We start from the raw sequence: 13,220 nt of genomic DNA on the forward strand, positions 1-13,220 counted from the left end.
CAAGGATACCCATTCCAAAGAGTATTTGCATTCCTGTTACCATAGCCCTCAGCACTCCCTGTCCCTTAGCTACCTGGCTCCTATTGGCACTTTAGTTCATGAACTCGATCAGAAGCTGCAAAGAAGATGCCCACTCCCTCAATTAAAGAATGGTGATACCACTGTCCTATCAGCAGGCTGGTATTATAGATCTGTTTTCTCTCAGTAAGGACTCTTCACTGGGAGGGTTCAGGAGACCTGCATCAGCTCAGATCTCTGAGGCTTCAACAACACCTGAAAAAAAATCTATTGAGCACCTGACCTGACCTTCAGTCTCTCTTCATTTTGCTTTTTTCTTCTTTTTTTTTTCTCTCTGGTCAGTGCTGACTCTGGATCTTTTCTCCTTTGCTTGCTGCTGCTTCCTCCTCCTCCCTCTGCTGCTTGAGCTCTCCCTAGTGCCATCCCTTCATATCCATTCCTTATAGCCAAGATATCCTCTTCTTGATGCTGCTGTCTTTTCTTGCTTTTGCTTTTCTTATCACTGCATATTCTGCTTTCTGCTTCCCAGGTCTCACTATCCACAGCAGCCTCAATTTCTTTATTCTCTATGTTCTTCCTCTTCATGTTGCTGCCTCCTGCTTCTGCTGCATAGATCAGTGTGTGCTCTGCTCTCTACCTCTGTTCTGACACTACCTAGAGCCTCCTTACCTCCTCCTTTATCTGAGATCCTCAGCTTCTCTTCCTGGTGCTGCCTCTTCTTTTTCTTCCTTTTTCTAGAGCACTGATCAGTTTGTTCTCTGCTCTTCAGTTTCCCAAGATCTTTTGTTCCTGTGTCTTCCTCCTCATTCCCTATGATTATTCCCTCTCTCTCACCTGTAACCTTTACTTCTTGATATTGTTTTTTCTTCTTCTTGCTTTTCCTGATACTATGGTCAGTGTGTTCTGGGTATTCCTTTTCTGCATTCCTTTCATGTGCTGTAGCCTCTTCCTCTTCTTTGCTTCTTTTTCTTTCTTTTCTTTCTTTCTTTCTTTCTTTCTTTCTTTCTTTCTTTCTTTCTTTCTTTCTTTCTTTCTTTCTTTTTCTTTTTCTTTTTTTTTTGAGAGAGAGAGAGGCTTGCACTCACACTGCAGTTGAGGGATCCCAACATGCTGGCCTTGGAGCTGATCCAGGAAGGCCTGCTCCTGGGCTTCCAACTGAGTAGGCTTAGCTTTCATCATAATCCCCAGATGGGCAGCCTTCTGTGCTGTTCACCCCTCACAGGCTTCAAGCAACATCTCATCAGTCAGACTATTGGAGGGTTGGGGGAGAAGTTGGGAATTACAAATGTCTGGTAGAAAAGCTTGACCTCTCCTCCCCCTAAAGCATTCTTTCAACACTGAGTTTCTGTTCAGGACCTGACACTATTCTGACCCCCGGGCTAAAATGAAGTCTCACATTTTCAGAGGCCCCGGTTGTTGCCATCACTGCAGCTTTCCAAGTCCTTATCTGGCTTCTCCCCACCTGTCAGTGCGGCCATTTTCAGAGACTTTTGATACAGCAAGTTGGGCTTGGCATAATTATGATGGACGATCTCCTTAGAAAGGTGCTTTATCTGTACTCCATACTGTCTAGTTTCAACTACCAAACTGGCTGCAGTTTTGTTGAAGAGCTCATTCCACCAGTAGTTTGTGAACTCGTTGGCAGGGTCATGTCCCAATCCATGAGTGTCCTGCTTTAGCATTATCCTGAGCACCTGGGTAATGCCATTCTCCTTCTGGCCCAAACCCTTGCCTTGAGTCCACCTATGCTTTAGCAACTGCTCCTCAGCAAACTTCATCCCATGACTTCGGGCTGATGACACTCACGGTGAGAAAAGAGTAACTGTCTTTGAGTCTTCATCAAAGAAGAGGTCACTTATCCTGTCAGACACTACAAAGCCCTCTCAGCAACACATGTGCCGGATCCAACCAATGTGCCACCATCTTCCCAGAAGTGTCCAGACTTATTGTTAATTTTTAAGTAGGATAATGGTATTGTGGTTATGTTTTATTTAAAATCCTTATATTTTAGAGTTGCATGATGAAATATTTATGGATGAAATGATGTGATGCCTGGGAATGACTTCAAACAAATGAAGGGCAGGGAGAGGATAAAATTATAAATGAAATAAGATAAACCACAAATTCTTCATCATATAAAGGGGCTGTTCACTTATTCCACAGAAGCAGGTGCTAAGTTCTGGTAGTGGATTTTGTACACTACACAGGCAAATAGCTCATTGCTTGAGGAGGACGTGAGAAGATCTGATCCTAAACTCTAACTTGTTAGGGAAGATATATGTTATTAAGAAGAGAGGCAACTTCTGACCAGGCCATCATCCTGACCATTAAGAATTTATAAAAATACTCCTTGGGGATAAGACTAAACTTCACATATGGTCTTAATTCAGACAGAGGAGGCTTAGCAATTACAATATGCAAAAAGCTCATGAGTTAGAATAGGATAAAAATGTTCTTAAATGGTTCAAAGAATTGTAACCAGATGCATATTCAACATATTCATGATTCTACTTCCAAGTTTAATTTTACCTGCAATTATAATTTATTTAAAAAGTTTTCCCAATCTCCCACTGATGTACTTGCCATCTAGAGATGCCACATATAATGATAGTATTAGCTCTGTGTATAATAAGCAATTGGAAAATATGCAGAACTTAGTTCTCTCATTTATTATATACACATTATTTTCAAATCTAAGGAATGACTTTCAGTACTCAAATGAAATATTTATAGCTAAAAGGGAGTCAAAATACCTAATATTAATAGTATATAATGTTTCTTAACAGTAATTTTCATAAACTACTACCAATAATAAATAATATTTATAAGTTTAATTGTAATAATTATTTTTCTTAAATTAAACCATTAATATTCTAAAATAAAATTTGAGAATATAATACAAAAGAAAAAGAATTGCCCAAAAATAAATTAAAAAAAAAGAGGAAAGGAAACTATGTTATAGATTTAGTATGTACTTTTATGGGAAGACATTTAGGATGTATTTCATATTATTAAGTAAGAAATCATAAAAAACAAACAATAATTATAGCTGATTTCATTTGTGTTTAAAAACATTCATCCACATAAGCATTTTAAACCCCTGCACAGATTTATTCCAGACTGTTTGTAGTATCTTTTGGGGGTGAGATTATGGGAGATATTTTTGTTTTTTACTTAACATATTTTATTGTATTGGTTGCCATTTTTACAAGTATGCACTCTAGTCATAACTTTTAAGTACATTTTATTGATTATGCTATTATAATTTTCCCATTTTTTTTCTTTTATCCCCCCTTTGCCCTGCACCCCCCAACACGCCAGCATTCCCCCCCTTAGTTCATGTCCATGGGTTGTACATATAAGTTCTTTGAATTCTCTATTTCTTATACCATTCCTAACCTCTCCCCATCTATTTATGCCTACAAATATTGCTTCTTATTCCCTGTACCTTTCCCCCCATTCTTCTCCTCCCTCTCCCCACTGAAAAATCTCCATGCGATGTCCATTTCTCTGATTCTGTTCCTGTTCTAGTTGTTTGCTTAGTTTCTGTTTTTGTTTTTCTTAGGTTCAGTTGTCTATAGTTATGAGTTTCTTGTCATTCTACTGTTCATAGCTTTTGATCTTCTTCTGTTCCTTAGATAATTCCCTTTAACAATTCATCTAATAAGGGCTTAGTGATGATGAGCTCCTTTAACTTGACCTTATCTGGGAAGCACTTTCTCTGTCCTTGCATTCTAAATGATAGCTTTGCTGGATAGAGGGCTCTTGGAAGTAATTCCTTGCCTTTCATGACTTAGAATACTTCTTCCCAGCCCCTTCTTGCCTGCAAGGTTTCTTTTGAGAAATCAGCTGATAGTCTTATGGGCACTCCCTCATAGACAGCTCTCTCCTTTCCTCTTGCTGCTTTTAAGATTCTCTCCTTATCTTTAATCTTGAGTAACTTAATGATGATGTGCCTTGGTGTGTGTCTCTTTGGGTCCAATTTCTTTGGGATCTCTGGGCTTCCTGGAAGTTTATTTCCTTCTCCAGATTGGGGAATTTTTCCTTCATTATTTATTCAAATGAGTTTTCAACTTCTTGCTCTTGTTCTTCTCCCTCTCGCACCCCTATGATTCTGATATTAGAGCATTTGAAGTTGTCCCACAGGTTCCTAATCCTCTCCTCATTTTATTGAATTCTTGTTTCTTCACTCTTTTCCAGTTGGATGTATATTTCTTCCTTTTGCTCCAAATCATTGATTTGAGATCCAGTTTCCTTCTCTTCAGTGTTGGTTCCCCATATATTTTGCTTTATTTCACTTTGGGTAGCCATCATTTGTTCCTTAACTTTGCAACTGAGCTCAATCAATTGAACTCTGCATCAGATAGGTTGGCTATCTCCTTGTGGCTTAGCTGTTTTTCTGGAGTTTTGATCTGTTTTTTTCATTTGGGCCATATTTCCCTGTTTCAGTGTGCCTGTTATGTTATAAGGGGGAATGGCCTTGGCTATTCACCAGGGGGAGGCAGCCCTCTTTGCTGCTTTGTGGCACTGTCTGTGCAGGGAGGGGTCAGAGGAGGAACAATGCAGCTTGCTTACTCTGCTCTAGCCCCACTTTCCAACAAATTCTCTCATATGAGGCTGGGAGTTACTCCTGCTGTGGCAACCCCTGCAGTAGTTTACAGCTAGTTTTGAGTCTTTAGTTTCTCATTCAGCCAGCCCTGTCTTGCCCATGTAGGCTGGGAGTCCTCTCAGCTAGCCCCACCTCACCCATGTGGTCTGCTGCCTTGCCCTGCATCCTCTCTGCTCAGCTGTCTGTCTCCTACTGGTCTGGATGAATGTTTCTTTAACTCCTTGGTTGTTGAATTGCCATACAGTTTGATTTTCTGGAATTTCTGGTTGCTTATTATTTTTAGATTGGTTGTTATTCTTCTTTTGGTTGTGACAGAAAGAGAAGAGTTTCTACCTACACCTCCATTTTGGCTGGAACTCCTAGTCATAACTTAAAAGACGTAATTGTTCACTTGAGGAGAACATTTGTTCTAAAATCAAATGGGGTACACTGTGAGTAGTAAGCTTTCTAGGATAAGGGGCATTCAAGCAGGAGCTGGAGGAGCATGAAACAGAGGCTGTGAAGGGGGATTGGGCAGCTTGTCTCTGAGATCCAGAGGCTCAACCTGGGACTCATCTCTTCAAAAGTCGTGCCTAGTGCCTGGGCAAACAGTTGCCTCAGTGGCTGGTATGTGATTAGGCTTCTTGCTGCTCTGACTGGGGCCCTGTGTCTCTGAGCTATCCCTATACAGTTTAAATGAGCCCTGAAGTTAACCTGGTGTTTTTGCCTTTCCTCTAAGACCATTGCCAAACTGTGGGCACTGCTAGGGAGACAGTGGGCCATGATCAGGCCATATTCTCCATACAAGGATTGGTGGACAGGAAAGGGGAGGGAGTCATGATGTGGGGCCTGCCACCTGTGTTGTTTTTCCTCCTGCCCTGCAGGACAGTCATGGAACTGCTTTGGATATTGCTGCTGGTGGTAGCCTTTTGTGTATCTGCTGTCCAGAGCTCACCAGAGGATGACATCAAGGAGAACATCAATGTCAACATGTCCCATCCCTTGCACATCATGGAGGAAGGCAACCTGATGGTGCTGACACCCCCCAGCCTGACCCAGATGCTCAACCAGACCCGCTTCCTCATGGTGCTTTTTTGTGAGTGTTCCCTAATCCTTGGGGAAAGAATGATGTGTTGGGTGAGACTGGAATCCTTGCTCCTGGAGGGCAGAGGATTTTTATATATTGCTAAACATATGAGAACACATGTTATTTTTAACAATAATGTGTATGTAACATCCTTCCCAGTTTCCAGGTGATAATACAAATCCAGGCAGGTTAAACAATTTGAAAGATATTGTACAATGTTGCCACTACAGTTTTGATTTATATGTGGCTCTTCTGTCCCAGTGAAGACAAGGAGCCAGGCTTTACCTTCAGTTGTTCTTAGCATTCTGAACCTCAGTCCTTTTTTCTTCTGTAAAACTTGCATGAAGATAATGACCATACAGGATTGTTGTTTAGATTAAATTAGGTAATATGTTAAGCTGCTGGAACACAGTCAGAGAGCAATAAATTATGGCAGCAATGGGAAAGCTCTCAAAAAGAGAGTTTAGACCATTATCTTTATCATCTGAACTGCATGGCCAGCCTTACTCTTTGGGCTTTTATCCTTTGCATGAGCAGATATTCTGGAGGAAAGAACACATAGTCCTTTCCTTGAGGCACTGACACAAAGCTGTGCCTGGGGACAGGGTAGAAGGTATTTTCATGGCAGTTCTCAAATAGTGAGCACTTCCTTTGTGTCGGGCATGGTCCTTAGTGTCTCACTAAACATTAAGCCATTTAATCCTCACAGCAACCCAGTGTGGTGGAACTATACATTTTGTTTTATAGCTGAGTAAACAGAAATTCAGAGAGGTCGAGTGATTTTCCTGACGTCACACAGCTCACAAGTGAGGAACAAAAACCCTGGGTTCTAACACATCCCATGTGCAAAAATTGGAATGATACAGAAAGTAGATATAAATACTTGATTCCAGAATCCTGCCTTCACAGTCACTTCTGGAGTGTCTGGCTCTGTTTCAATCCCCAAAGTTCACTTCCAGGATGTGCCAGGCTTGTCAGTACCCACCCAAGTTATCAGAGACCAGGCAGTGCCCAAGTTTCCAGTACTAAGCATGGCTATGCAGGGCAGGTGCCTTTCACTTCTTGGTTTCTACCTCTTCCCATGCAGCCCCCCACCCACATTCCCCTTCCTCCCTCCTCTTGGCTGCTGTGCATGTGTAGCTATTTCCCCCCTCTCTGTTTGCCCTCCTCTAACCATAGCCTTTTAAAGATTCCATACTACCTCCAGTCTGACCAGTGCATGGGAAGAAGTTGGCTCTAGAGGGTCACAGTCATATGCTCAAGTGCTGGGCTCTACCACTTATTAATGAGGTGACCTTGGAAAAGTGACCTTGATTATTCTGTGAACCTTTATTTATCCAGTTGTGAAATAGAAGTATTAATAATGTAATGTAATTCCTACAGTGTTTATCACAGTGCCTGGTGAATAATAAGAGCTTAAGGGTAAAATTCCTGCCATTCTCTTTATTCTTATTACTGGCTTCCTTGTCTGTACAAAAGGGTCAGTAATTTCTCCCTTGCTGGTGGTTGGGGTGATGGAAATGGATTCAGCTATGCAGTCATTAGCTCTTAGTGATCACTCATTGGGCAGAGCTATTACTGTTGAATTCTGATTTACCCCACTTTTACACAGTCCTGCTCCATTCCAGACCCTGGGTGGACCCAGCTGGGGCACCTGAGAAAAAGGGCCTTGATTTCTGCTCTTAGAGACTTTATAGTTCAAGCTAGAAATATCACAGACATGAGAAGCTCATGTCATGTTTAGACTATTAGAATAGTCTAAACTCTATACTTTGGGGGCCCCAAGGAGAAGTGACAGCTTGGACATGTCCTTGAAATGGTTCTTCCATCTGCAAATCCACTAAGCAGTTTTCTGTAGCTTGGTTCCCAAGCCCTTGTGTCTTCACATACACAAGGGCTTCCCAGGCCAATGCAAATGCATTCTGAAATTTGAAGTCTGGCTTCAAGTGATAGAAATCCTTGCTATTTGGATCCCCAGTGATAACCAGTGATGGGGGACCTTCAGCCAGAGCTGTGGAGTCAGCAGAAGACTTTAGAATCTATGGTTGCTGTTCCCCAAATTCTTCAAAGACCCTACTCCAAAGAACTGGTAAACCCAAAGAGTTTCTCTTAAACTGAGTTGTGTACATACTTTGGTCCTTAAGTGACAGCAAGGTTTGGTATAAAGGGAATGGGTTTAAGAATCAAGCCCGCCTGAGTGTGAAGCTCTATTCTGCCAAGACCTAGATATTAATATGTGGCCTTGGATACATATCTGTGTCTCACTTTCTTCATTTGTAAGGTGGAAATAATGAAACTGGTAGAGTCATTATAGGGATGAACTGGGAGTGTCTGGAAGGACCTGGCACATGGAAGGTGCTCAGCAAACATGAGTTCCCATTCTCCCCTGACCCTGTGGCACCTGAACAGATACAACTCATGAACTTCCTGTCAGTAAGGACTGGGTTCAGCTGCAAGTAATGAAGAATCTGCTAATAATGGCTTAAATTCAAGAGTTTATCTCATATCCTATGTGGGCCATATAGAGGTGGTCAATGACTAGCATAGCAGCTCCACGGTGTCAAGGACGCAGGCTCCTTGTACTTTCTTGCTTTTTTACCCTTGACATGTTTTACCTCAGGGTCATAAGATGGCTGTGGAAGGCCCTGCATTGCATTGCACATCTAGCTAGGAAACAAGGGGACAGGCAAACAGAAAATGGACAGATATGTACCAGCCAAGTGTGGTCCTTAAAAAAAACCTTTTCCAGGATCCCCACCACTGACTTTGGTTATACCATATTAGTTAGGGTCCATGGCTGTTCCTTACTGAGGTGGCTGGAATGATGAATGGTTTAAGTTTCTAACCTCTATGGTTGAGAAAACAAGAGGAAAAGAGGGATGTGAATGGCTGATTCACAATATTTGCCAAAATATCCAAGGTAATAGGCTAACTTGAATATGCAATTGTCTTATTAACACTTTGTGTATTGTGGGTTTATAATGCTAGTGAAATCCTTTAAAGAAACAAATTCTGAAATTGATTGCCCACTTTTACACTGAAATTCCTCCTTTCTTCTGATTCTGATTAGCTGTTTTAAAGATCACTGTACTATCAGGGAAAGCTAAACTTTATAACCTCTCAAATCCTGGTTCATAAAGTGTCATTTCATGCTTATGTCTTAGTTCCATGCAGGTTTGCAGAGGATCTGTGGTCCACATAGTCATTCATGCACCCTGGATCCTCCCATCAAGTGACTAAAGCATGATTTAGGGCCTAGAGTACTCCACTGAATCCTCTGTCTCCAGGAAGCAAAAAGGGAGGGAGAAAGAACACATGTTTCTGAGCCAGGCCAGCCCTGAAAATGGTGCACATCAGTGCTACTCAAAGTGTGGTCCATGGACCAGCAGTGTCAGCATCACTGATGAGCTCACTAGAAATGTAGAATCTGAGGCCTCATCTCAGACCTACTAAATCCGAATCTGCACTTTAATGAGATCCCAGGTAATTCACATATACTAAAAAGCATGAGAAACACTGTTTTACATCATTTCTACCCACATTCCATTGGCCACATCTCTACCATTAGCTGTACCTCCCACTGTTTGAATGGGATGCTGGGGAAATGTAGTCTAGCTGTATAAATGAAGAGGGAAAATCAGGGTTTGGGGAGCACATGACATTGTCTTCCTTAATCTTATTGTGCCTACTTTTGATATAGAAAACTTGAATGACCTTTGGTCAAAAAACTTGAAATGGCTGAGAAATACCCTTGGTGGTATAAGATCTTCCAGATTGTGAACCACCAGGAAAAGGTTATCTTATGGGCAGAAATTTCAGGATCTATTTTAGACCCTGTTTGGCTCAAGCTAACATTCTAAGGACATGTGGATCCCAAATCCATGGGGCACGTGCTGCCGCTCACTTTCCTTGGCCTCTTTGCAGCTCCATGCTGAGACCCTGTGCTTCTTGGTGCCCGTCAGCCTGTTATCTTCTGGTTCCCTTTGATCTCTCTGGCTTGCTTTCTCAGTTCTCCTTTATGTCTACTCTTCTTTCCCATAACCCTGAAATCAAGGCTGTAACAGGCAGATCATAAACTGAAGATGACCAGCAGGTGGGTTATGTTTAGCCCACACTGTGTTTTAAAAATTGGAAGATTCACAATTAAAATTGAATTTATATTTGCTCTTGAAAAAAAGCAGATCTGGAAGCACTGTTTTTGCACTTTGATAATTTGCTGGAACTGACTAATGATTTCCCCTTTTGATCAGAAAACTTGCCTGTCAGTTTTCCATATCCCTATCCAGCCAACTCCACAGATCATACCCCTATCTCAACTTTGAGTTTGAATCTCCTGTCTGAAAGTCAGGCCTATCTCTGTCTCTTCTTATGTGATACATTCTCTCTGAGCCACTGACACTTCCATGATGGAATCTGGGTATGTTACAGTACCAGCAACTCAGTTGCCCTTGTCCCAGTGCCTCCTCAGTGGTCTTGTGCAGCCATGCCATAACCTACTCTGCTTCTTGTGGAATTAATTGTGAGATAATGGTTTATACAGGTCAGACATCCAAGCCCTCTTCTATTTTTTTTCCTGTGGTTCTAATTGCCAAATCCTGGGCCCTCAGTAGAATTGTTGAAGAATTTAGAGCCACACATTTTTGTATGATGCAACACACGTATCAACACTCATTTACCCTTCCAAAATGGTACCACAGGTAGACAAGACTAGAGAGCACATCTGGTCCATGTGAGAATGCAAGAGTACTCTGTTTTAAGCAGGGAAGAAGGGCAAGTTCATGACTCTTGGGGATTTTAACTGACCTATTATCACTTAGAGATTTACACTGAATCTGGGGCTATACAGAGAGCAAATCGATTTTAAATTATTTAATTACTTTTGATAACAACCAATTTGAACACTTTAAACTTAAAGCAGTCCCACCAGTGGGTATTTCCAAGCAGTGAACACCAGCAGAGATTCTTATCTAAAAGAGACTCAGGGAAAATGGCGACAACTGTCCTTGAACAACAATTTTTTAAGTTAAAAATAAAATAAATAAAAGAGACATTCAAACTGACTATATTTGAATATCTAATTCCTTCTAATATACAGTTTAAACCAAAAGTGAGTTCTCAAACACTTACAGTCCTTCTAAAGTGAACTTTGGAAAAACTAATCACTTGGTAAAAGCAGTATAAAAGCTTTTTTCCATGAGTAAATGGGCTCCTTACAAAAAGGATATTTCCAATATTGTCCCAGAGAAATATTTATTTGGTAACTCTCAAATCTTTAGTGGCTGTCCACTTTCTCTTCTCTCCAAGGAATCCAGGCTCAAAAGCCAGTGGTCAGGGGCATCTTTGCTCCTGGATGTCCTTCACAGATCTTAAATGCTGTGTGTCTCTGAAAATAGACCCCATCATCTTTGATGTTCTCCCAGCCACCTTCTTCTCACATCCTGCCTTAACTGACAGCACCACAATCCACCCAATGTCAAAGTCAGAAATATCAAAGTCATTCTTGGCTCCTGTCTATTTTTACTTCTTACCCATCACCAAATCCTATTGATACCACCCCCAAAGCCCTCTATAATCATCAGTCTTTTTCTATCTCCTCTGCCACTGCCCTAGTTCTAGCCTCATCATTCCTCACCTGAACCACTGCAGCATCTTGCTAGATGGTCTCCCTTTTCCTTTATATTCTGTCTCTACAATGAACCCAGGCATATTTTTCTAAATGCAAATCTGATGGTGTTGCTCCCTGATTAAAAAAACCCTAAAGATTCTATAAGACCCCATACTCCTTAACATGACTATAATGTCCTCTGATTGATCTAGTCTAGGCCAACTTCCCCACTCCTTTTGAAAACTATATTCTAGACCCTGAATTATTTCCAGATAGGTCACAGTGACTCAGGTTTTGGGAACTTTGCATTCACATTTGCCTCTGCTTGTAGTGTCCTTGTGCACTTCTTCATCTGGTTTGGGAGAGTTAAGCTCATAAAACCACCTTGTGATGAGACTGTTTTCACCTCACTCTTACCTGAAAGGGCTATTCTTAAATCCTATGTGCTCACATAGCCCTTGCACCCACACTTTCATAGGATTTGTGACACTATTGAAACCATTTTAAGATTGTGTGCTCCAGGGGGGATAGGGACCAAATCTTATTCATCTTTTGATTCTTAACATCTGTCATTGTACTTGGAGCATGGTAAGTCTGTAGAGATGTTGAAAAAAAACAAGTGAATTAGTGAATGAGTGTTCCTTTGGCCTATAATGTTCCTGAGAAGGTATCAGTGAAGGCAGTAAGGCAGCAAACCCTATAGATAGCTTGGAGTAGAGCATTTCAGGCAGCAGAAACAATAAGTGCAAAAGTCGTGAGGCAGAAATGTGCCAGAGCAGCTGGAGCTGAGTTGTTGAAGACAAAAGTAGCAGAAAATGAGATTATAAGGATGAAAAGCAGAACTTTTGGAGCTTTTTAGGCCATTACAATGGTCAGAGGAGTTCATTGGCTGGCCCCTGAGGAACTAGAAAGGGTCAATGACCATGCTGAAGTCCTCACCACCTGTGAGCACCTTTGTGCCCTATAAATGGCCCTATGGAATGGGAAAGAGGCTTATTCTCAAAACAACTTCTCATACTCGATCTGGAGTTTGATCTAAAATAGGGTTTCACATCCTCAGCAGTATTGACATTTTTGCTGGGTCATTCTTTGTTGAGCATATTGGGAGATAGGGTTATAGTCCTGGTCATTATAGAATGTTTAGCAGCACCCACAGTCTTTGAACACTAGAGACCAGTAGCACTCCAGTAGTGACAACCAGAAATGTCTCCAGACATGATGAAGTGTTCCTCATTGAGACCCACAATCTAAATAAAGGCAGATTCCAGGTCCCTGTGCTGAAAGCTAATCTCCAGTCCCTGTACTCACATCTCTCTGATTGATCAGCCTCCATTCTGACTCATACTGGCTGCTCAAAAAAGGGAACCCAGGATTTTCTGAATACTAAGGACCCAGAAAAATATTGATTCTAGGTTCATTACCCATGAACATGTCTGCATTTCATGCAGGCATGCAGAGAACCACAGCGTATTCCCATTTGCTTACCCCAAATCCACATGACATCCTCATGGTAGGCTGAAGCCTTGAGTCGGGTGACTTGATGCCAGTTACCCTTGTCTTCATTTCCTCCAAAACCAGAAGATCTGCTAAGGATCCTGACATGTCCATAGGACCCTCCATTCCCAGAGAGAACTCTGCAAGAACAAAGCCAAAGATTGCCCACTTATGTCATTATAATGGTTCATGTTTATTGAGCACTTCTGCACCAGGGTTTTGCATACCTTCACCTACTATGTTGGATCATCCTCTGGTATAGGATCTATTAATATCCCAATTATATAGATAAAGAAACCATGAAATGGAGATATTTTAAAGATCACCTTATCTGGGCCTCAAGTACTGTTAATCACCATAACTGTTTTATGAGTTGATCTAAAGAATTCACATTCACTGAGTACCAAGTATGTGCTAGACGATGATCT

General features: G+C 41.4%; 1 protein-coding gene and 1 pseudogene across 1 annotated transcript in view; one reads left to right on the forward strand and one right to left on the reverse strand.

Moving 5' to 3' along the window:
- Positions 1 to 334: 334 nt before the first annotated feature.
- LOC123825422 lies at positions 335 to 4,768 on the reverse strand (annotated as a pseudogene).
- Positions 4,769 to 5,497: 729 nt separating this feature from the next.
- The window catches only part of PDILT (protein disulfide isomerase like, testis expressed), a 57,308-nt gene continuing 49,585 nt past the window's right edge, over positions 5,498 to 13,220 (forward strand). The window contains exon 1 of the mRNA XM_045849303.1: positions 5,498 to 5,702. Within this exon, the coding sequence (XP_045705259.1) occupies positions 5,498 to 5,702 (205 nt within the window). The remainder of the gene's footprint in view (positions 5,703 to 13,220) is intronic.

Source organism: Phyllostomus hastatus, unplaced genomic scaffold (assembly GCF_019186645.2).
Source record: "Phyllostomus hastatus isolate PE091 unplaced genomic scaffold, TTU_PhHast_1.1 phas_contig_64, whole genome shotgun sequence".
NCBI classification, from domain to species: domain Eukaryota; kingdom Metazoa; phylum Chordata; class Mammalia; order Chiroptera; family Phyllostomidae; genus Phyllostomus; species Phyllostomus hastatus.